Source organism: Prionailurus viverrinus, chromosome C2, assembly GCF_022837055.1.
Source record: "Prionailurus viverrinus isolate Anna chromosome C2, UM_Priviv_1.0, whole genome shotgun sequence".
NCBI lineage: Eukaryota > Metazoa > Chordata > Mammalia > Carnivora > Felidae > Prionailurus > Prionailurus viverrinus.
In genome coordinates, this window is record NC_062569.1 from 121,107,626 (window position 1) to 121,134,036 (window position 26,411).

Genomic DNA, 26,411 nt, shown 5'->3' on the forward strand with positions numbered 1-26,411 from the left:
TAAAATAAACTGTTTAAAATATCTCTATAATATATAGAGAGATATAAAATTATGTATTTCTACACAAACACATATACATATGTATATTCAGTAGTTCCCTGCCCTCCTCCCGTCACCCTGGTTATCTGAGGGAGAGACATTGCAAGACCCTCAGCGGACCTGAAACTGTGGATAGTACTGAATACTATATAAGCTATTTTTTTCTCCTATCCATATATACCTATAAAAAATTTTAATTTATAAATTAGGCATAGTAAAAGATTAGCAATGATAAATAATGAAATGGAACTATTATAACAATATGCCATAACAGAAGTTATGTGAATCTAGTCTCTCTGGTAAAATATTGTGCTATACTTACCGTTCTTGTGTGGATGTGAGAAGTTAAAATGCCTATGTGATAAGAGGAAGTGAGGTGAATGTTGTAAGCATTGTGCTGTAACGTGAGGCTACTATTGGCCTAACAAGAAGTCAGAAGGAGGATCACCTGCTTCCAGACTGAGGTTATTCATGTGTAACTTAAACTGTGGAAGATGAAATCCCGGATGGGGGTGAGGTGGGGAACTAATATATGCAAGTGTGTGTGTGTGTGTGTGTGTGTGTGTGTGTGTGTGTGTGTGTGTGTGATCCAGAAAGCATTTAAAATGCATTTAGTTCGAAGTAGCTTTTAAAGTTTTACCTGCAAAAAATACTCTTTATAAATCTCAAAAACAGCCATGCAGTATGTCTTAAGACTTATCAGTATAAGGACTTAAGAAGGTAAATGGCTTGCAATGGGAGAAAAAATCCACAAAGCACATTTCTTTATTCCTTAGCATATTGTGATTTAAATAAAAGAGCACCTTGCATTCCTGATTTCATAATTCTTAAGGCTTAAAAAGATATTATTATCCTCTATGTACTTTGTTCAAAAATGCATTTTAGAATAAGAGATTTATCAATAACTGCAACAATACTTTTCTGATTCTTACACAGAGGGTTTTGAAGTCATTTGTATTAGAAATGCAACAGTGGTTTTGTGAGGCATGATGTAAATTATCTTTAATGCTAACCACTACTACCTTTTCTAGTCCAAGTCATCCAATGGCTAAGCAGATAACTAATATGCAGAGATAGTACATGGATGATTTAAATAATGGAAAATATCATATTTCTTGGGTAATAATATTCTCTTGTTGCCATAGAAGTTTATTAACATTTCTTTTAAAATCATTCAGTAATAAACGCAGACTGAAATATCTTTATTGTACTATTTAATTCAATTTGAAAAGAATAAAATGTAAGAATGTTGGAAATCACCAATAAGAGAAATGCATATTAAAACAATAACAAGAACAACAATGATAAGTGACAGGTCAATATCCTACAATTAGTTGGATTATTTTCTGTTCACATTCATATGCTTTCTTTTATTTTTTTATTTTTATTTTTTTTTTTCATATGCTTTCTTTTAATCTATGCCATATCATCATTTAATAAGCTGAAATCAACCCATTGTCTATTGTTGGGGTCTCAAGGTGGCTCTCTACAGAACAATACGTTAACCATAGGCAGTTATTATATTGAAATATTCCATTTTAGTGGATATATTTTGTCTGTAGTGGCAAGCTGATGAAGATTTTTATAAAATAGTCCCAGTGGGACTTGCAAAGAAACATATTTCACATCGCAGGTACAAAACCAATTCACTAGCTGGATTAACTTTAATATTCCTACCTAAGAGAACAGCATGCATTAGTTCTTTTATATGCAATGTTATGCCTTTATCTATAAAAAAAAGCAGGCAAGCTAGGACTCCCCCTCCCCCCCCAAAAAAAAATCAATCCTTAAACTCCTCTAACAGTACGCAGGTGTGTTTCAACAAACTGCAGCAATCTCAACTGATTGGGCCATGACTTCTGCGGAATCACAGAGAGCTCTTTGCTGCAACTTTATTTCCTCTGAATCTCTATGAATGTAATGCTTTTTGGTGTCACTTTAACCTTTGGGGAAAAGGCCCAGTGTTTAGAAAATAAAACCACAGAGAAGCTACAAGTTACATATAGATTGACATTATGTACTTCACTTAAGAATCTAGAAAACTATAAAATTAAAAGATAAGACACAGAAATGTCAGGGTCATTTAAATGCACCAATATAAACAAAGAAGTCATATTTGAAAGCTATAAGGATTAGAGAAGGCCCCTCTCAAATGACTTGCACAATTAAATGTAGGACCACTCTATAGACACGCTGAATTCATTATCATTATTCTGTTATTTTATTAAAGGATCACCAGGTATACAATATCCTGGTATGTATTGCTCACTAAGAAACAAAATGGATGCTCTTGGGAAGCCATACAAACTGTTACACCTCATTTTGTCTCTTTCTAAAATGGGGCAAGTGATTGACTTTTTAAATGCCTCTTGTTATAATGTAGCGGAAAAGGGATTAAATTATATCTATTAATATGAGCCTCAAAATATATATTTGTTATTGACTCATGTTGCTGTAGCTTGCGATCACATAGTGTTAGTTCCTTGTACTTACCCAGAACAGTGAGATAGGCCTTAGAAGTTTTGACAGGCATTGTAAATAAAGAACAAGTGTACTGTCCTTCATCCGAGAGAGACACATCACTGACGCTGATACTTAATTCATGCCAGGAAGCTCGAACCAGCTCAATCCTGTTATCCCTTAAAGCTGGAAAGAGAAAACATTGAAAATGCAAATAGCAACATTAGAAAAAGGCAGTACTGTTAGACTAAATATTTTTAGCATAACATAATAAATATTGTCTTTGGCCATACATCTCATCTAAATCTTATTTCCTGATACAGATTAAAGGAAGGTTTAAATGTATGGAAATATTTTATCAGATTTTTAAAAAATCATAGAATTAGGTGTTCCTTAATGTTCTCAGAAATAACTTTTTAATTAAATGATTGCATCTGGTACAATACTTCAGATGAGGTAGATGTCAGTGGTGATAATAAGGGCTTTCCTCCACAGGCTTTCATGGAATCCTAGTATCTAAAAAAACTATAAACAGGTTTCATTTCTATGCACAGATAAATTTGGGAAAACTGTGATAGCTGCATTCCTTCCAAGAGACCAACAATTCACATTAGCATATTAAGAGCATTTTCTCTACAATAGAGAAACCTGTTGACGTTCCTTTCAACCAGAGCTGACTTTCAGCTGAAAAACACCTGTAAGGTACTGAATGTTTAAATTTGCCCTGGTTGGTACCTCTACTGTACCACCTTTGCTAAATATTTTTAGTATATTTCTTTGGTTCATGCCACCTTTTCTACCACAGAACTTTATTTATTTATTTATTTATTTGCTTAATTTATTTACATTTTTTTTTCACAGAAGATCTCTTAGCATGCTCCTCTTGATTCATTTTGGGAAAAACATTAAAAGTTTTAAATATTATTATATTTCCAACTAAGTACAGCTATAAGCTCAGAATTAAGCAAGAGACAACTAAAGGAGGACTCAGAGGAAAGAGCACTGGTTAGGGAAACTAGGATCTAAAAGCAACTCAGTGGTTTCCCAACCAATAATAAAAGGCAATTGAGGCCTGGCTTTTCCCAAGGACAACCTAGCAACAGAAGGTAGCCTAGGTAGACTAATTTTTTTTTTAATCACATATCAAATGCAAGTCCTGCCAGCATCTTTGGGAAAGATTGGGTTAGCTGCAGGGGGAATCAAGTGGGAGTGTCACTAACTACAAGTGGCCATGGAAAGCAATTTTTTTCCCCACTGGGCTGGAGACTCCCCTTCACTGCCTAGAGATAGTGATCAACTGGGCAGCAGGGGAAGAGAAGTGATGCATCTCTGACAAGTACTCAGCCCTTAAAGTGATCTTCCTATGTGCTAGAGAACCACATACCCCTGCTGGAGCCATTAGGCAGCCTGACCTATGGAAGCTCCTCTGCCTCTTTAGGTGGTTACAGTGGGGACCAGGTCAACCCCTAGTACAAATATGCACTTCAAGCTGACCAAATAACACCCTTTAGGTCTGGAAAGTCAATTGTTGGTTCAACCACGACCTGAAAATGTAAGCCAGGACCTCTATGGCTAAACCTAAACAAGGTGACTGCCTCCTAGAATAGAAGATTAAAATAGAATACAGAGTCTCCTAACATAATAGCTAGAATGTCCAGGTATAATAAAAACATCACCGGTTACACCAAACACCAGGAAAATCATAACTTGAGGGGGAAAAATAATCAATAAACACCACCAACACTGAGCTGAAACAAATGTAATTATCTGACAAATAACTTGAAAAAAGCCATCATAAAAATACTTCAGCAATTAGTAGTTATCTTGAAACAAAAAATAGAAAATCTCAGCAAAGAAATGATAAAAAAAAGAATCAGATGAAAATTAGAGAAGACAAAAATACAATAACCAAAATAAAAACTCACTAAATTGGCTTAACAGTACAGTAGAGATGACAGAGAATGGTATTAGTAAACTTAAAGATAGGGCAATATAATTAATAATTAATTTGAATAATAAGAAAAGAATAGATTGGAGGGAAAAAAAAAAGAAGGGGGCCTCAGAGACCTGTGGGATGATAACTAAATCTTCAATATTGGTACCATACAAGTTTCAAATAAGTGAAAGAGATTGGGGCTGAAAGAATATTTTGAAGAAATAATGGTCCCAAACTGCAAATTTTCCAAAAGACTTAAATGTAATATACAGAATCAATAAGACACACTAATCTCAAATATGATAAACCCCATGAAATTTATATCCAGGTACATCAAAATTAAACTGGAAGACAAAAAAAAAAAATCTAAAGCAGCCAGAGAGAAAGACATATAACCTACAAGAGAACATCAATCTAAAAGACAATAGATTTCTCGTTTGAAATTATGGAGGCCAGAGGGAGTGGCACATTACTTAAGTGCTGAAAGAAAAGAAATACCAAGACTGAATTCTTATTCAGGGAAGCTAACCTTCAGGAATCAAAAGGAAATACGTATATTCTTAGAAGAAGGAAAACTAAGAACACGTTTCTCTAGCAGATCTGTCTTGAAAAGTTAAGTTCTTTAGACAGAAAAAAAAATCTTGGAGTATCAGAAAGGAAGAAGGAATGACTAAAAGAACAAAAACATGGGTAAATACAATATAGACTATCCTTCTCTTGAGTTGTCTCCATTATATGATGTTTGAAACAAAAACTACAACATCAATTGATGCAATGTTGAGCAAATATAGAAGGAATACTCAAGACAAGTAAAAAGTGGGCAGGACAAAGGAGTCTAAAAGAAGTAAGATTTCCATACTTTACTCAAAATGGTAAACCGTTGCTACTTGTAGACTGTGGTAAATCATGTACGTATTTCAAACTTGTAGACTGTGGTAAATCATGTACGTATTTCTTAGCAAATACTAAGAAAATATACAAAGTAATACACTCAAAAACTCTATAAATACACATAAAATCAATTTGTATAGTGTCTTGAAATAATAAAATTTTAAAGTTAGAAATATTAGTGTTTACCAAGGGTTAAGGATAGTAAGGGGTAGAAGGGAGGGGAGGGACATGGATATGATTATAAAAGGATAGCACAAGGGGATCCTTGTGGTGATGGAAACCGTTTTGTATTTTGGCTGTGGAGATGGATACATGAAACTACACATGAAATAAAATTTAAAAGACTAAATACACATGCGTGCACACACACACACACACACACACACACACACACTCACACCCACAGATGAGTACATGTAAAATTGATGAAATCCAAATAAGATTGGTCGACTATATCAATGTCAGTTTCCTAGTTGTGATATCTTTGCAAGATGTTATTCAGGTCAAGGGTTGATGAAATCTCTCTATTATTTCACACAACTGTGTGTGAATCTACAATAAAAACTCAATTAAAAATTTTTATGTACATTTGAAAGAATAGGGGAGTGGTCAGGATAACAAAGCTTAAAATTTATTATACACATTACCACAGAGCAAGAGGGGAATCCCAAGTGCCAAATATTTTTGAATTGCCTGTACCTTCCCTATATGTTTTGTGAAAGGAGCAGGCAATAATACAGTATGTAATATTTGGGATAATTCTAAATTTTCATGATTTTAAATATATTTTAAAAAAATAAAACATCCTCCCAGATACTCAAATAACACACACCTTAATGACTGCAGTCCCTCTGCTACCATTCTTTATTAACTCTAATTCTATAAAGAGGCATATGCTTACAAATATTTTTGAAACGAATCTTATTGAATATGAAACATAAGGCAAGTCTGATTATGTTTGTATTTGTGATTCCATTAAGATACAGTGGACATTTTTTAAAAAAATGTCTATTTCATAATCTATCTCCTAACATGCACTAATACACACACACACACACACACACACACACACACACACACACATATATATATATAGATAGATATATATATAGATATATATACACACATATACATTGTTCAGTTGCCAGAGGAAAACAGTGGGACACAGATTCGTTATTTCCCCAATAAGACCTCAGGCTATATCAACCACTTTCAAAGCTGTGATTTATTTAAGAAAAATATTTATCACATATTTCTTGTTTCTTCATGAAAGAGGTCACCAAAAGGGAAAGCCTAAGGTTTCTGCCATGATGTTATATGGGTAAAGCTTGTTACTTACCCCCTGTGTTCAATTTCATTTCTTCTAACACAGTTCCCACTGACAGAGAGACAGAGCTTACAATTTTCAGTGAATCTTAGCAAAATAAATTTAACTGTTTTTTGGTCAGACTGTGGAAACTGTATAACATCACCAAAGTCAAACTGCATTACTCAACATACATAAATATAAATCTTTAATATTTAGACCATTGGCATGGAGTAAAACTAAAAGCAATGACTTGTGAATTAAAAAGCATGCTTTAGGAGCTTACATGAAGTCAGATTTCCTGTGGATAATAATTCCTGATTTATTTTCATCTTTGATTATGAGTTGAACTAAATGACTTCATGTAGTATGTACAGTCCCTTAAAGTAAATCTATGATGATATATTAAGATATTTTGAGTTTAGAATCCTGATGAGAACCTGAATATTTTAGTGTCTGAAGTGTCCCCATTGATTTAGCCTACCAAGTCGTATAATATTTTGACTTTTTACATGATTCCTACCAGCCTGACTGAAAACTAGGCTCTGCAGAACACCTGCATTTTAACGTAAACTCTTTCCCTGATTAACCATAGGAACCTAGACAAGTCACTCAAATTAGTGCCCGTCTGTGGAGTGTTGGGCAGAGATCATAATAATTGAGTGGAAGTATAAGGAATATGGTTTAGGGCATTGAAATATATAAATACATATTCAAAACCTGAAAACATAATTCCAAGAACCAAGAAATTGACACAATGAGTAAAGGGACTATTTATTGTGTAAATTTCCTTGATAATTTATTTGCCTAAGGAGATTCTCATTGGACTGAAGACTTTAAATGAATCGTGTCTCTGTAGTATTTATCTTTTCAAGTTTGTAAACGCTTATGATGTCATCTGCAGTTTACTGTATAACATTTCTAGTATGAAAGAATAAAGGAAAGCCTTTAAAAGTCCAAAGAGGGATATACTATAACTCAGTGGGTTCCCTGTGAGCAGAAGCCTTGTCTTCCCCATCTCAGCGCCCTGCACCATCACTATCTGCACAGGAGGTAGTCAGTGAATGGCTATTGAAATGAAACTGAGAACCATACTCTGTCTGTATATGATAAGAGCAGAGTGAAAAAGAACTGAACCAGGAAGTCCTCTTGAATATATCTCCACAGGCTCCCCTATGGGAGAGAAGCCAAAAAAAGAAGAAGAAAAGTGTCCCGTTTAGACACTGTTGAGCATAAAAGAACTAGAAACATCATGCTATGAAAATTTTTAACAAAGTGATAGTTCATTGGAAAATGATTTGAAATACTGAATGAGTGATCTCTGAAGCTATTGCCATGTTAGCTTATGGTTTTCAAGTGAACACAAAAAGCAGTAGCTAATCAGAGAATATCCATATTATTTAACTTTTCCACATAGTAAGTCCCAAATGTATAGCGAACCTAAATAAAGAATTGTGATATTATTAGTTGAAGTTAATTCAATCTTTAAAAAACAATGCTTTTAAGATCACAAGATGTTCATCGTTATGTAAATAACTTAATAAAAACTCAAAGATCTCATTAAAATATTTTTTAACATTACCCTAGGAATAATTGAAGAGAAGAAATGACTATGTGCAATAAAAGAATAAAAGGCAATGGCTCACACACCACAGAGATTAAAAATAAGCTAATTAGGGGCACCGGGGTAGCTCAGTTGGTTGGTTAAGTGTTGGACTTTGGCTCAGGTCATGATCTCACGGTTCCTGAGTTCGAGCCCTGCATTGGGCTCTGTACTGACAGCATGGAACCTGGAGCCTGCTTTGGTTTCTGTGTTCCCTCTCTCTTTGCCCTTCCCCCATTCACACTCTGTCTGTCTCAAAACTAAATAAACATTGGGGCGCCTGGGTGGCTCAGTCGTTTAAGTGTCTGACTTGGGCTCAGGTCATGGTCTCGGGGTCATGAGTTTGAGCCCTGTGAGTTTGAGCCCCGTGTGGAGCTCTGTGCTGACAGCTCAGATCCTGGAGCTTGTTTCAGATTCTGTGTCTCCCTCTCCCTCTAACCCTCCTCCTTTCATGCTCTGTCTCTCTCTGTCTCAAAAATAAATAAACGTTAAAAAAATAAAAAAAAACATTAAAAAAAGAGCTGATGGGAAAGTGGGCTAATCTGTGGTCACACCTCATCAGCTATTAGGTGCCACCCACTGGTGAGGTAATTTAATGGCTCAAAACTCTGAGCTCTGGAGAATTTAACCATAGCTGCAAATAAGAAGCACTGACCAATGAGTAAGAATCTATTAAATAATACTTAGTGCTGGAAAAAATTATTTTTCCAATATACCATTGGTTTTAAATGGTTCATCAATCATACAAATGAATATTTGGGATGCATGTTGGGAAAATAAAAATTCCCAAGGCAATTACTTGGAGGATTTTAGTCACATTTTACACTAATTTCTAACAAAAGTTACCGGTCACAGTTAATAATTTGTATATTAATTAGTTTTAAAACAAATGAGCTAAATAACATTAGTATTATTTTATTTATCTGACATTATTCATTTAAGAACCTGATAATAATTTATGCATATTTGCAAAATAGTTTTCCTTCCTTAAGTGTTACGTTATTTATAGAGGTGATCACAAACTTCTTGCCAGAAACATTTTCAAATATTAGTTGCTTTCCAGTGAGTAATAAACAATTCATGTCACACTTTATGGTGCTTAAATAATGATACAAAAACACATTTTGTTATGTAATCACTTTTAAGAGACTGTTAAAATATAGCAAAACAATCGCATTGTTTTTGCATTTTCCCTAGTTCTCATTTTACCTAAAACTTCCTTAAATAAGGATTATTTTATATCACTCTGTATTTTCCATGAGGCTTTACACATATCATGATATATAGATGGCAAGTAATTAATTTATTGCATTTAATTTCATATGTGGACCATCAACCTTTGTATATAATATTCTACAATTGTATACATGAACTTCATTTTAGAAAATTTTTTATGCTAAATGGATATTGTATACTGAATGACTTTATTGTTATAATTAACTATATTTTGTAGACAATTACTAAGGAAAAAATCTATATCAGGATGACAGAAATAATTTCAAGTGTCATCTTGGCTACTTACATTCTCAATGTTTAGCATAAGTTTCCAAAAGCATACTCTCCTACATCCATGGACTTTAGCCAAGACAATCACTACAAACATTTACAAGTTTTAAAAATACATTTATTTATTTATTTAAGTTTATTTATTTATTTTGAGAGAGACAGAGACAATGTGAGTGGAGAAGGGGCAGAGAGAGAGAGAGAGAGAGAGAATCTCAAGCAGGCTCTGACTGCCAGCTGTGCAGAAGCCCGATGCGGGGCTTGAACTCATGAAACAGTGAGATCATGACCTGAGCCAAAACCAAGAGTTGGATGCTTAACCGACTGAGCCACGCAGGAGCCTCTTAAAAATAAATTATCCAACCAGTAGCTCGCATTTTGTGAAGTTTAACATCACTAATATGATGGGATGTCAAGAACTATACATGTGACAGCCTTCATTCTCTTTGCAGCTCAAGTCCCTACCACCCAGGGTCCCTACTTGATTCCTAGAGAGAGTTAGATGTGTGAATACAATAAGCCGAGTTCTGCCTATGGGAAAGTTGTACCGAAGAATGCTTCCCTTTGATTCAATATCAAATTTATTTTGCTGCCTGCTGCCTGATAATAGACTCCTTCCCACGATTCTGACTTTGTTGTTTTAAGGTTGCCCAGACCAGCACTCTGCTTTGTTTTCCAACTTCTGCAACAGGTCTGCTCCCTGCACATTGTCCACCTAGACTCAGGCTAACTGCCTACTCTGCTTTTCCCCTACTGATTTTTCTAGAACTGTTCACTGAGCAACTTGACTCATGCAATCTGCTCACCCCTGTTTTTTTCAGCTGAACTCTCTACTATCCCCAAGGATAAGAATTAGAACAAGGAATTAAAGCTTTAGGGAGGTCAACTATGTTTTGATATAACAAAATGATTTTTCTACTAATTAAATCTGTATCCTAATAAATCAGAAAAAAATGTAAGTCAAAGAAGCTCTAATAGTCTTCAGATGGGCCACAGATCCAAGGCTTAACTCTTGTCAGACCTTATGATTGGTATGTTGACATGTATGATATCAAAATATGCCTCAAGATATTGTAAAAGAGGTAAAAAGGAAATCTAGTCACATGTATTCATTTTTATAAAAGTGTTATTCTATTAATAGCCCACATATTTTATTTGTTAATAGTATAATCAAATAGTGTTTATAATCAGTATGAAAATTCACTGAAAATTGAAATTGAAGTTGAAAATTGTACTATGGACAGAAATAAAGGAGTTAACACAGACCGAGTAAAATATCAAGCTAGTGAATCCTTTTCTGTTTTGTTCTTTACGGTCATACAACACAAAACGATCTAAATCAATCTTCTGGAAAATTGGTAAAAGCAACCATTGCTCCAGAGCTGATATTCCATATACTAAGTTTCAGCTTGGACTGGATTTTTACTGAAGCCATAGTAAATGGAGTTTTAGAATAGAAAATGTGAACAGAACCCAAGCAATAAATCTGGAAACTGTATCACTATTTGAAGGAAGATTTTTTCCAGTGGTGGAATTTAAATTTTTAAATCCCAGATTTTCTTACTTCAAATGTATAAAACCAAAAATTCACTACTCTCATTCCCATCTTTGTTGTCTATTTTTACGAAACATTAGAAAAAGCAAAATTTTGTGACACATAAAGTATACTAATAATTAATGAACTTGGCTATTGAAAATTTGTTAATATGTTTGAGGCCTAAATATAAGCTCTATGACATTTCTAGTTTCCAATCTTCTTATCTTTGCTGAGGCTTGCATCTCTTCCTCACAGTGTCCTCCTCATGATCTGTCCTAATGGAGCGCTTTCACTCTACTAAGTTCCTAAAGCCTCCATCATAATAACCACTGACATAACACTCCTATATCCCTTCTCTATTATCTCTTTTTTTTAAAAAAAATATTTTTATGTTTATGCATTTTTGAAAGACAGAGAGGGACAGAGTACAAGCAAGGATGGGGTGGAGAGAGAGGGGGACACAGAATCCGAAGCAGGCTCCAGGCTCTGAGCTGTCAGCACAGAGCCCGATGAGGGCTCAAACTCATGAACTGTGAGATCATGACCTGAGTCAAAGTCGGACACTCAACTGACTGAGCCACCCAGGCGCCTCCCCCCCCATTATCTCTTCTATAACATAACATTTAAACCGTTCGTCATGTAACATAAGTTCCTACTTTTCTAGTCCATTTCCCTATCCTTCCTCAAAATGCCTAAAATTTAAAAGTGAGAGCATGTGTTCAAACATGGTAAGTAATCTGTGCCGCTTTACCTATTATTTCCTCTGCATGTCTCAGGGTCATACTTATTCAAGTTAACTAACATTATTTTCTTGATAAATTCCTCTATGCTGTCCACCTCCAACTATGTTCATGTCTTCCTTTATTCTTCCAGGACAGGAATCTGCATGAAGCTCAATAATCATTTGTTGAGCCAACGAGATTAAAAGTGAAGATTACATGGTCCAGCATTTATGTACCGACATGTACCATTTATCTTACTATATGGTCATCACTTGGAACATCTAATCATGGATGAGACTGTTTCCTACTGCCCATAATAAATCACATAATGACTTAAATATAATCTTTTATCTCTATTGGGAAAGTGAATGAGTAAACAAGTGGAAGTAAAAATGTATAAAATGGCAGGTGAACCTGGCAAATTCTGTCATAGAGTAAGATAACTAAGGACAGTATACTCAAAGAAATGACATATTTTAACGTGATAATGACTGAAGATTTTATGTCTCATGGATTCCTTGTACCTGATAATTTTTTATTTTGTAAAATTTGACTTAAAAGGAGTTTTGTGCTTTTGGTTTTTAGGTTCTAAATCATTAGATTAATTTGTTCGTACTTACCTAACACCAAAATATCATTAGTAGAGATCAAAATTTTAAAAATAAAATATAATAAATATTTCACAATTCAAACAAAAAATTCATTTTTAAGACTCTATTAAAAATTTATTTCTATGTTATAAAATAATTTGAATTATGTAACTGAAATTTAAAAAATCTAAGGCAGTAGGGTTGCCATCCTATACTCTATAGTGACCTATGCCTGTATACCTTCTAAATCTGTGGAATCAAGCCATGACAACTTATTCCTTCTCTTAAAAATAGATAGCTACTTTACTCCTACTTTGACAGTGTCATATGGCAAAAAGAACTCTGTAAAGCCAAAGCAAATATATTTAAATGTTCTTTTGTATCTCTGGCTAACCATCTATATGTCATCATACACAGTGTCTTTATAACACAGATTTGCTTTTGGATGTAGAATGGCTTAGATTAATAGGAAGTTTCTTTAACACATAACAATGAAGGATGGCTCAAGGTTATTGGCAGAGGGCAATGTACACTATACAAGTATTAGGGCATAAGCTTGCATCTTCAACTTTTGACTGTGAACATCTTCTGAGAGGAAGTGAGCCCCAGGAGGCATGTGTCAGAAATTTTAATGATAGACACCTAGAAGTGCATATACTACCTCAGCTCCCGTTTCATGTTCAAGCCCACGACCATATTTTAAGGGAGGCTGACAAATGTAGTCCAGCTGTCTGCACAGGAAGGAGAGAGATTAGTGAGCAGTTAGTTTCTGCCTTGCTACTGTAGGCTTGCTTGTAACACTATATCTGTATGCACTGATGTTTCTACCTAAAAATTAATGTAAATATCCAGGAAGGTTGGAAAGCAGTAGATAACACTCTTTATTTAAAATAGTCATAACTTTGTTGTATTTTGAAACAAAAATTTTGTTGAAATACTAAATTATGAAAATATTATGAATCTATTCTTTTGAAAATGTTCTCCTCAATACTGCTTTACATTTAGAAAAGAAGAAAGATCTATGAAAGTAACAGTATAGTTATTTTCTATTGACTATGCCATCCTCTAAGCTTTTAGCATGAGACTAGTTTTATTTTTTTAATGTTTTTTTAATGTTTACTTATTTTTTAGACAGAGAGAGACAGAGCATGAGTGGGGGAGGGGCAGAGAGAGAGGGAGACACAGAATCTGAAGCAGGCTCCAGGCCCTGAGCTATCAGCACAGAGCCTGACGTGGGGCTCGAACCCACGAACTGTGAGATCATGACCTGAGCCAAAGTCAGACGCTTAACCGACTGAGCCACCCAGGGGCCCCGAGACTAGTTTTATTTTTTAATTTAATTTTAGTTTTTACTTTTAAATGTTTTTATTTATTTTTGAAAGAGGGACAGAGCATGAGTGGGGGAGGGGCAGAGAGAGAGGGAGACACAGAATATGAAGTAGGCTGCAGGCTCTGAGCTGTCAGCACAGAGCCTGATGTGGGGCTTGAACTCGTGAGCCATGAGATCATGCCCTGAGTCGAAGTCAGATGTTTAACCAATTGAGCCACCCAGGTACCCCTCATGACTCTAGTTTTAGAAAGTGGGAGGTGAATTACTATTATTCACTAAAGAAAGCTTTTAGAATAAAAAATATTCAGGATGGTTTGTATTAATTGTAAATGTATATTAATTATGTACATATATGTATACATGTTGCCAAATAGAATATGCAATATTAATTTCAATTCTGATAACAATTTGAAATAAAATTCTGTAAGTCTTTTTAAACTAACATAACTCAAAGCCAATGATGAAACAATTCCACATTTTCTTTAGACAATATCAAATCCTCTAAAATGTCAACTCCTTATTAGAGAATTCTAAATAAATCTTCACTAAGATAACTGCCTGAGAAGGAAAATGCTGCTACCATGCACACATACCCCTCACCCCATATATTATCAGTATATATTAATTCACCTCTTTGATAATCTGTATATTACATTTTGAGAAAGAATAAAGTAGTTCCAACTTTTTTTTTTAATCTGGGGTTGGTTCCACTGGAAAAGAAAACATGGAAGGTAGAGTAGAAGGGGTTATTGGCACATAAGTGGGAGATCATATTTATTCTGGTCAAACCCATTGGATGTTAGAAGCTAGTAAGAAGTTGATTTGGGTTTAATATAGAGACTGCCTTTTTATCTATTGAGCTCTTCACAATTGTATTGAGCAAACTTATGAGACAGTACACTCTACCAAAGGAGTTGGTCAAGTAAGGGCCTCCTGGTCTCTTGGCAGGGATGTTTATATGCCTTTCCCACATTGCAGGAGAATATGTCCAAGTGACTTTCGAAAATTTTTTAATAGTAACATTTATTAAATTCAATCATAAATTCAATTCCTAAACGTATTCTATCAAATTAATTCCTGCTTTCAGTGATTAGGAATTACTACATGCTATATTATACCCTATGTATGCTTTCATGTATTAACAAATTTTGGTAGGTTTTAATGGTGTTTTCAAATAATGAGTTACACCTTAATTTTGTTAATGGTATTATTCATCCATATTTTATCATCTGATATGAATTACACTTTGTGCTCAATATGTAGATCTAGTTTGACTGAGTTTTATGCTGAAAATTATGTCACATAAGTTAAAATTCAATAAGAACTACTCAGATAATCAATTGTGTTTCAAATTTCATTTTTAGAAAATTAGTGCACATACTTTCAAAATCGTTTCTCTTTCTCCTAGGCTTTAGTATTCTCCTCAAATGAATGAAAACGCTAGAGCAAGTATTTAGGGAGAGAGCAGCACAAAGTCACGGAAAAGCACACATACATGTCTAGTTGATAAAAGGTGAAATTCTAAATGACAAAATCCACTTTGGACAAAGTAGGAAAATAGTGCATTGCTCTGTGTGTGTCTGTGTGTGTCTGTGTGTGTGTATAAAACTGCAATACATAAAATATTCTTATATAAGATGATTCTGTCTCCCTAATATCATCTTGCTAGATAAAAATTAGGGGCATTTCATTCTTATTACTGGTGCATTTCTCTCTTCAAAAAAGTGGGTTGAGGAGAAAAGAATATACCATTTGTCAGATAGCATAAGAACATAACAGAAGCTAAGTGTATAAAATTCAGATCTAAAATGTCAAAAGATCCAACAATCTTCATACTTAGTATAGTCTGCATTTGAAAAACGCATCAAATAAACATACCATTACAAGTAGCGACACATCAACAAATCATGTCTTGCAAGTAAAGTAGGAACATACAATTTTAGCAACTTTGGTCTTCAGAGTTTTTTTTTACACCTCAAAGCTTATATAATTTATAAATTATATTAATAGTTAAATTTAATTAATCATTAATTAAATTTACAAATTATAATATATAAACGTAAATTCTGATTCATTACATACTGAAAATGCTCAAATACTGGCATCTGCGCAACTACATTCTCCTCATTTAGCGAAGAAAGACCATGATTACTAGACTCCTCATCTTAACACCACTCAACTGCAATTAATATATTATATTGTTCAATGTCCAATGTCGGTAGTTTTATAAGGAAAGATTGCTAGTAGATGATTATCAAAATTTACAAACTACAAAATTCTCATATACATTTTCAAGGATCTTATACAGAAAAGAAAACAAAAAAACAAAAAACAAAAAACAAAAAACTTTCTTCCCCATTGTGTGAACCAGACTAACATCATTTTGGACAAATGCACCATAATGACTGTTCTGTGACCTGAAATCTTTAGCACAGCCTGTCACACACACATTCATTCTTTCCTTTTGTTTAACCACACCCTTAAGTAAAGCCTAGGGGCATAAAATCCTTAATCTACCTGGGAGATTTGATTATGATACACACACCTAAGGAAACATTCCCCTTTGGGTGGTCCCCTAGCCTGTACTCCCATCCTCTAAAGCCATAAAAACAGGTCTAAATGGAGGTGGGGTTGTGACCATCTACTGATCTTGCAGCTGTCCAAGACCTGTTGTAAGTCCCTTTAATAAGCCATTTCTTGTCAAACTGGATTTGTTAGCTTTTTTCTTAAGTCTTGATGCTCTTTTGGCTTTTGAGAATCATTTTGCATACACCTCCCTCTCATGGAACATCCATCTCCCACAAAAGTTGGTGGGATTTTTGTTTGTTCTTCAAAACAATATTTCTGTAGGTGTTTGTCACATTATTTCTTATTTTCCTTGAGAATATATCTTTCAGTATCTGATATAGTTCACAATATGATACAGCTCACTATTTGCCTGGATTCATAGAACAAAAGAAGATGTGGTATTTGAAATAAACTGTTTCTGTAAGCTCTCATTCTTTCCAACAACCTACAATATATTGGTCTCCTTACAGACATATGAAATCCATTTTTTACTCCCACTATAAAACCACCATATGTAGCCATGTGGTGTGACTCTCATAGAGCATTTATATCAAAGAGAAAAGAAGATTATGTGTCATTCTATTATGGAAATGCATATACAAAGGTACATTGGGAATGGAAAACATCTGCCTTCATTACATAGAGAAACCAGCCTTTGGTACTTTGTGATCTTGTAACTTTATAGGGCCCCATACCTTGTGAAAACCTTGAATTAGTTTCTGTAACAAAAGGAGAGAAAATGACTCAGTATTATGTTGTGCTCATTTGTAGTAACACCCGTCCATCTCAAAGCCTGAAATTTGGATTAAATATTCACAGCTTTGCCTTCATTTAGAGGACAATGTTATTATTAGGTAAGATAAATTCTACATTACACAAAGTTTGAAAATCTAGGAATCTGTTAATACATCTAAGAAAATCATTTTTATATTTTTGAAATTCAGGCATAATCATATACAGATTTCATTAATAAGTTTAGATTTCTATGAAAGGTGCTTAATTTTTTCATAGCTAATTAATTTTGTGACTGAAAATTTAATAACTTTATCTTGCTTCCTTCTTTAATTTTTCCCCTTCTGTGGGGGAGGAGGGGAGTGTGGCTCTTTCAGAATGTAAATACTGTCTCTGAAAAATCAGCAAATTAATATTGATCATGAATGTTATTTCTAAAATATCTTCTTGCATAAATCAAGCATTTAATGGGAATGCAGTGAATGTCAGAGCAATAAAATAAATCACAATTTACCCCGTAGAATTTGAAGGATGACATTATACTTTCTGAGTTTAAAATGAAACATTCCCTATACTGCTTGAATTTTCTTCTTTACATTTTGTAATTTGATTTTTCTTTACCATAGTTGTCTAAATTGTTTTTTTAAAAGTGCTAATTTGGGGCGCCTGGGTGGCTCAGTTGATTAAGCATCTGACTTTGGCTCAGGTCATGATCTTGCAGTTCACGAGTTTGAGCCCCGCTTTGGGCTCTGTGCTGACAGCTCAGAGTCTGGAGCCTCCTTTGGATTCTGTGTCTCCCTCTCTCTCTGCCCCTCCCCATACCTCTCTCTTTCTCTTGCTCTGTCTCTCTCAAAAATAAATAAACATTAAAAAAAATTAAAAGTGCTAATTCATATTAAATTATATGATAACTTTCAGAAGTCTATCAATGTATAAAAATGTAGGGCACTCAAATTTTACTTATGACAAATTTTAGCAAAAGGCAAATAAATTCAGTGATTGTTAAAAAAGAAGCAATAACATATCTTAATATGTCACATCTAAAGTGTAAAATTTGTGAAAAATTTCACATGCTTATATTACATTATATAGTATTATATATAATATAGACAAAAAATTTAGATTGCATATATAAGTTCATATAATTTATATAAATACATAGGCTTCTATGTATATTTGTGGTATATATAAATAATTGTGTAAATAAATAAATAAGAGGGGCAATTTGAAATAGTGTAGGACAAAAATCCAATGCACGCCTAAAATCATTGAAGTTGGGAAGCCAAGGACACATGAGGAGTGACTGATAAAAGCTAATTTTATAAAAGGCTTTTATGAGTGAGTACAGAAAAGGACTCTTTTCCAGTAATCCACACAAGTAATATTCCAAAACTTACTGAAGAGATGAGAAAAAAATATACATCAACTTAGACACATCACGTGAAATCTATAATAAAAGAATACCTGGTGTTTGATTGCATTAAATATAATGGTTCAGTAGAGACCTTGAATTTCTACTTTGTAGCTGGGTTGAAATGAGATATACTGTGGAGGTGCCTTCTGAAACCCAGAGAGAAAGCACTGAACACACACTACTCCTGCTAATTCTCAGAAGGGAAACCCATAGCATGATATACACTGCTTCAAAGGTTCCTGTACTTGCTGACCCCACAGCTTTCATACGAAGCTCCGAGATCTAGACTTTTGAGCTTTCAGCTTGGCTTGGCCTTGGAGACTGAGGCAGTCCAACTACCTATACTGTGAAAATGAACCTGCCTCTCTCTTAGAAAGATTCACTGATATAATGAAGAAAATATGAAAGATAAGAGTGCATAAAATAGCTTTCCAATGCAGAAGAGAATAAGAAAATTGCATAATTACATGTTTTAGAAGTAATCTGCTATAAAGTTGTATTTTCTTGTATATGCTTTAACACACTTAGAACAATGTACTATACAAATACTTTCTGGGATTTCTCTATTGGAAGAAAAAAGAAAAAGAAAAGAGAAAAGAAAAGAAAAGAAAAGAAAAGAAAAGAAAAGAAAAGAAAAGAACAGCCTTCAAACACCAAATAAGTGCTGCTTTTGAAGTAAACAATCCTTTACCCACTAAGCTCCAGGGATCTTATATTATAATAACCCATTAGGCAAAATAAAAGCAATATACTGCCATCCAAATTGGATCTAGAGGTGGCAGTGGCACACTGTATTCACAGGTAAAATGGAGGCAGAAGATGGGAATAGGGAGAGCTTTGGTAGCAACACACCATGAGGACTGCAGGGGTACTGAACTCTGATTTGTTAGTGATATCTGAGATCCCAGAAAAATTAGGACAGGTGAGATCCCACCTGAAATCCACAGGGCTTTTTTGTGATTAGCCAAACTAGACAGGGGGGATTGTGCTAGGAGCTAATATATTTATCTATCATCTGGTTTTGGAATAAGAAGTAATATTCACATATTAAATTCCATCATACATTAGATTTGGTAGATCTTTCCATTTCAAAGGATGAATGAGGCTAGGATGACTAGTTTTCTACCAAAAAAAAGAAAAAAGTGTTCTCCATTTCATATTAAATTCAGAAGCTGGTTGTCCAATGAAGGGCTACATGTCTCAGCAACCCCTTACTTTCAGGTAAAGCCATGTGACTAGACTTAGCCAATGGAATGTGAGGCGTGACATATTTCACTTTATTGCTGAGGTTTTTAAAAAGTTGGTGGAGCTTACCATCCTCTCTTCTTCCTTCACCTGTTTGGAAATGGAGGATTCTACCACTCCAAGTGATAAAAATGGCATGAAATTGAAGAACCGAGGTTCCTGAGTCCCTACAGAGTGAAAGGCCTTAGGACACTAAAACTTCTGTATTGAACACTATGTCAGTGAGAATAAAAATCCTATCGCTTTTAACTCCTGAAATTTATGAGTTTGTTTGTTAATCAAGTTAGCATTGCTGCAAGTAACCAAAATGAGTTAAATAAACAATAATATGGGTCCTATGAAAAATAGTACTGATTAAAGAAAGGGACATAGGGACACCTGGGCCTCAGCTCAGTTTGTGATCTGGAGATTCCTGAGTTTGAACCCTGGGCTGGGCTCTGTCTTGACAGCTTAGTGCCTGGATCGTGCTTCAGATTCTGTACCTCCCTCTCTCTCTCTCCCCTTCCTCCCTTGCACTCTGTCTCTCACTCTAAATAAATAAATAAATAAATAAATAAATAAATAAATAAATAAAAATATAAACTAACAATAAACAATTTTTTTAAAAAAGAAAGAAAGGGACATAATCCCAAAGAATTATTATAGAATTTGCTGCAGGAACCAGAAAAATTATTATGCAAGTATTTAGAATTCTTAGTAGGCCACAAGAAGATACAAAATCTATTTAAAAAGAGAGGAAAAACACAGAAGAAGGATTACCTGATATATAATGAAAACTGGATATGAAAAAAAAAAGATGAAGATAGATTAAAAATACAAAAGAATTCAAGTTCAAAGTAAAGGCAGAAGTCAAAACCATATCAATATAGTGAAATATGGAAACCTGGATGTAGATAACCAATTTGAGATCTCTTAGAATGCAAAATAGGGGCGCCTGGGTGGCGCAGTCGGTTAAGCGTCCGACTTCAGCCAGGTCACGATCTTGCGGTTCGTGAGTTCGAGCCCCGCATCAGGCTCTGGGCTGATGGCTCAGAGCCTGGAGCCTGTTTCTGATTCTGTGTCTCCCTCTCTCTCTGCCCCTCCCCCGTTCATGCTCTGTCTCTCTCTGTCCCAAAAATAAATAAACGTTGAAAAAAAAAAACCTTTAAAAAAAAAAAAAGAATGCAAAATAAAAGGTAGTCCAAGGAAGAAGAGAAACTACAAATGTATATAGTCTTTTCTTTTGTGTGTGTGTGTGCGTGTGTGTGTGTGTGTGTGTGCAAACACACAGAGATTTCTGAGAAAAATTATGATGAATGTAACTAAAGACACATGATTTCTATGGGTAGAATGATTTCTATGGCTAAAATTAATGTTTTTTTCATTCTAAAATTTATTGAGTTCCTGAAACAAAAAGGAGCAGTTTTATCACAATTTTGAGAATGAAAGCTTATACGGCAAAAATTTTATGACCAACCAATTGATCTTCCATGTGATGTTGCAACACAAAATTGTTAGATATGCAAGGTCTCAGAAAAATACTCTGTATTTCCTTTTTCTAAAAAAATCATTAGAAAATATTTTTTATTATAAAAGAAGAAAATCATAAGAACAGGCTGTCAGTTATATGCATAAAAAATAATCATAATCACATTACTTACAATAATTAAAGGTACTTAATATCAAATATTAGGAAGCAAAGTTTTAATAGAATATTAAGAAGCCTTCATATTTTAAGCATTGAGACCTTCAACACAGGGAAATGATATAACCCTAATTGAAAACAGAAGCAAAATTAAGTGTTCAGATTGGTATAAGTTTTATGATAAAATAGAAAAGTATGCATGAGACTACTGGAATTTCAGGTGATTTTTTTTCTTGCTTCTTTGTACTGTAAATTTTCTAATTTTAGCAACTAAGTTACAATATATCTTCAAACACTAAAGCTTCAGAAAATATAAAATAAATAGCAAATTATGTTTTTAATATTAATTGTATGGCTATTGAAATTGGTTATTAATTAGTTATAGAGCCTGTTCGTTTATTTAGACTGCTTTTTGGCAATAAATATACTATAAAATCTTAACATAAAATGTGGAAATAGGACCATGTGGAAGTAGATGAAGTTCTAAAAAATAGAAAGAAAAAGAAAAAGGAAGCTGTGATTATCATATTAATCATATTAAAGTCTTTCCATTTCACTATTTGTTAATCATTATTTCAGCTCAGATATCAGTTTTCTGAACAAACATATATTGTTTAAAGAACTATCCTATACCCCACAAAATGAACATAATTTAAAGTTTTAAAAAAGTACTTATTATTATAGTACTAAATACTTCATGGGTTTATGTTTAAAAATATCAAAATTCACTGTTTGATTTACATGTTATACAGATGTAAAAATTTATTACAATTTCTTTATAATAGAAAGAGAATTTTGAAAAAGAAAGCCACATATCTTGTCATATTTATTCTTTCACTTATTTAAGAAACATTTCCTTAAAACAAAACATCTCTATATTCGGGAGGCTTTGGCAGCTGCAATAAATGCTCTCATCTATGGTAGAGGACATTATATTATGAGAAAATATTTCCATAATAAAATAATATATAATCAACAGGTGATTTGCGTGTTTATTCATGAGGATTACAAGGAAAACAGTCTTTAAGACAAATAGAAGAATACACCAAATGTGACAGTCTTGAATGATGACATAATATCCTCTTGTCTGTGATGGTGACACAAAATGGCAAAGGACACAAAACTGTCAGTCTTGTTGTTTATCTTCTATCTGAGACTAATAAAAGAGGGAAAGTGATTGACGGCACATAGACACAAACACTGTCTTTGATATACAGTTGTTACCTTTTATACATATATAAAAGGAATGAGTTGATGTTTTTAAGGCCACCTTACTTTTTTAGCTTCCTAAGATGCTGTCTTTACCTAAAATATTTTATTTCCTAAAATAAAGGAATTTACAGTTTGATTATATGAGAAGTTATACATTACCCCTCTTAGAAACTATTGCTTCTAGATGTATTATTCATAAAGCTTATATATGTTCATGCATGTGTGTGCATATATGTATATGTATGTGTACCCACAAAATACACTTATATGTTCAGGCAGAGAGAGGGTAGGAGAATCATAGTGAAAGAAGGCACAGAGATAAAGAGACAAATTAAGACAAACAACAACAAAAGGAAAATACCTAGGATGTGGATTGTTTTTCTAATATGGGTTTCTTCCAAATACATAAATTATTAATTAAGACATTTGTTCATAACACTGGATATGCAGAGAGGAAGTTCCAAAGAGGTAGTAAGTACCTGTACTTATTTTGAAGAACTTGCAATTTGGAGGAGATCAAACACACAGATATAAAATATGTACGTGATAATTGCAAAGCAACATGAAAACAAGTGAATGATGATGCAGTATAAAATTCTGAAGTCAGAGCTGAAGATAGAAAGTAATTAAATAAGAATCTAATGAATCAAGAAAACTATTAAGGGAATTTAAAGATGAAGTTAGGCCATGACCTGGCAGCTGGGGTGGGAGAACAAAGGGCAGAGAATTAGCTACAGCAAAAGAAAGGGTAGTCTTGTAAAAGGGTGGGTAGGCCCAGAAAAGGAGCATGTATTTCCACACACACGTATATTTTAGTTCCTGCCCATCCTCATTTATTTTGTCTTTTTTAGCTAAAGGTAAATAGTTACTTGAATGCTTGCTAACTTGCCCATTTCCAGCCTCCCTTCTGTATCCCTCTGTGTGGGCTATCCTCCTACATACGTCCCAGTTCCAAATCCTATTTATTTTGAAAAGTTATCACTCTTATAGCTCTTTGCATAGAAATTATGCTTCCCATCCTCACTCAGATGCCCCAGTTCTTTGAATTCTTTAAATAGAGTTTTCATTGGGGATTTATCAATCTTTACGATATATTTTAATTATCTATGTTAATATTGTCTCCATTGTACATTAAGGGTTTTTTTTTTTTTTACATCCTTATTTATTTTTGAGAGACAAAGAGAGCACAAGCGGGGAGGGGCAGAGAGAGAAGGAGACAGAATCCAAATCAGGCTCCAGGCTCAGAGCTGCCAGCACAGGGCCCGACGTGGGGCTTGAACTCACAAACTGTGAGATCATGACCTGAGCCGAAGTCAGAGGCGTAACCTGAGCCACCCAAGCGCCCCATCTATTGTACATTAAGTTTCTTAAGAGCAATGTCATGTATGTTTCTGAGTTATCTGTGTCCACCTCACAGCTGAACTAAAACTCATGAAAAAAAACCAAAAACAAAAAAGCAACCACACAGCTATAATTACTAGAAAATGTTACAGTCCTATGACCAGTTGATAGAAACAAACTTTCAACATCCGACTGCAAACTTTTTAAAAAATGCTTTTTGCTGCAAATGCCCATAGAATTCATTAACAATTTTTTATGTTTATATCAGATTTTATATTTTATCCAATAAATATGTATCCCATCAGGAAAAGTTGATTCAAATAAACCAGGGTTTCCAGGTCAGGTGGTGCAGGGGTTCACATTTGACTCAACACATTTATTGCAGACACATAATAATAATAGTAAAAATGCAAACAAAAAAATGACAGATATACAAACTGGCCCTCCAAGTAAAATAAGCAGAAAAGAACCATATAACAGAGTGGAGAGTGGTTGCAGAGCTGCAGGCCTCTTTACCTCCAGGTCTAAAGTTTGCTCCTATGGAGTTAAAGGGATTTAAGTGCTCTCAGACAAACAGAACCAGGAATAGAAAGTTCTCAAAGTCAAGGCCTGGAGTGAAGTTCCCCAACACTGAAGGAAGCTAAAAATAAAACTCACCACCATCTGGGCTGTGGCTTGAAACAACCCACAGGTCTCAGGCTGTGAGCACACAGACAAAACCTTTTAATCAAGAACTGAGCAAGCTGGCTCTCTAACTAGATCACCACACCCAGATATGCAGTAACAACAACAAAAAAGAATGGTTCTGGGCTGTAGGCCTAGGAAAGTAAGTGATAAGAGATAATATACAACCTTAAGATAGGAAAGAGCTAGCCAGGTGGAAAAGTAAGAAGGAGAAGGAAAAGAGGGAGGGAGACAGGAAAATAATTTTCCAACTACCAAAGAGTATATAAAACAAAATTGCATAAATACTACATCTCAGTTGGACAAAGAATATAAAATGAGTCTGTTTAAGATGCTTCCATTAATAAATGAAAGACTAATTTCCATTTAGGTAAAGTACAAAATTATAAAATAAAAACAGGAAGAAATGAAAAAAAGGACAAAGGTCAACATGAAAAGAAGTAATTTTTAAAAAAAAATTAAGTTTATTCATTTTTGAGAGAGAGAGAGATAGAGCATTAGCAGGGGAGGGTCAGAGAGAGAGAGAGGTAGACACAGAATCCAAAGCAGGCTCCAGGCTCCAAGCTGTCAGCACAGAGCCTGATGCTGGGCTCGAACTCACAAACCACGAGATCATGACATGAGCTGAAATCAAACGCTCAACCGACTGAGCCACCCAGGTGCCCCAAGAAGTAATTTTAATTATTGTTAGAAAATACAGTCACTGAAATTAAAAATGGAATTATCAAATGTGTAGCTCTCTTCGAGGAATTCAGTAGCAAATTGTTAGAAAATATAATCACTGAAATTAAAAACCGAATTATCAAATTTATAGCTCTCTTTGAGGAATTCAGTAGCAAATAGCTCCGAAAGACAAGGATATGTATTTATTTTATCTGTAAATGACAGCAATTGAACAACCAGAAGCTCTATTGAGAGCTCCCAAAATATATCTAATGGTATATCCAGAAGAGCTAAATGGTGGAATAGTATTATTTGAATGGAAAATTGTTGAAATCTTACCAAAACTGAAGAAATACATTAGAAAGAAAAGTTACAGGTTAATCTATTATGAGCAAAGACTATTAACCAAAATTTTTAGCAAAAAGAATCCATTGATATACATAAAAGATAATACATCTTTAACAATCTGGGCTTATTCCAATCACACAGGTGTTCCTAAGTATAGAAAAATCAAACAATGTATTTTGCCATGCCAACAAATAAAGGAGGAAAAGCCAATAATGATCTCAAAAGATACATAAAAGTATTTTGTGAAACTAATAACATTTATGTTTAAACTTAAAAATCTTGGAATAGAAGGTAACCGGTAATTTCAACTTTCATATCAATGATCACTCCAGTTGTGCTCACTTTTTCTTGACTTCCTCCCATCAGAAGAGATCATTCTCCATTCCTCCTCAGCCATTCTCCATGGATATGCTCCTCCCTTTATCACAAGCAGTATTCAGCCCTTCCACATTTTGCACACATTCTATTTTCTGACCACCAACTCTCATCTCTCTAGTACATCCCTCTGAGACACCTGTAATCCAACCAGAACCTTAAATCTTTTGATTTTTCCACAGTACTATCAAGTGCTGTTTTGGGTCTTTGAGGCACACTTGCAAGCAAGATCAATCCCTTGTATTTACCTGCAACATTCTCATCTTTCCTTTCTTCAATATCTTCACT

General features: G+C 34.2%; 1 protein-coding gene across 1 annotated transcript in view; it reads right to left on the reverse strand.

Annotated features, from left to right (window-relative positions):
* CADM2 (cell adhesion molecule 2) overlaps positions 1–26,411 on the reverse strand; it is a 266,603-nt gene that overhangs the window by 182,501 nt on the left and 57,691 nt on the right. The window contains exon 3 of the mRNA XM_047875439.1: positions 2,533–2,685. Within this exon, the coding sequence (XP_047731395.1) occupies positions 2,533–2,685 (153 nt within the window). The remainder of the gene's footprint in view (positions 1–2,532; positions 2,686–26,411) is intronic.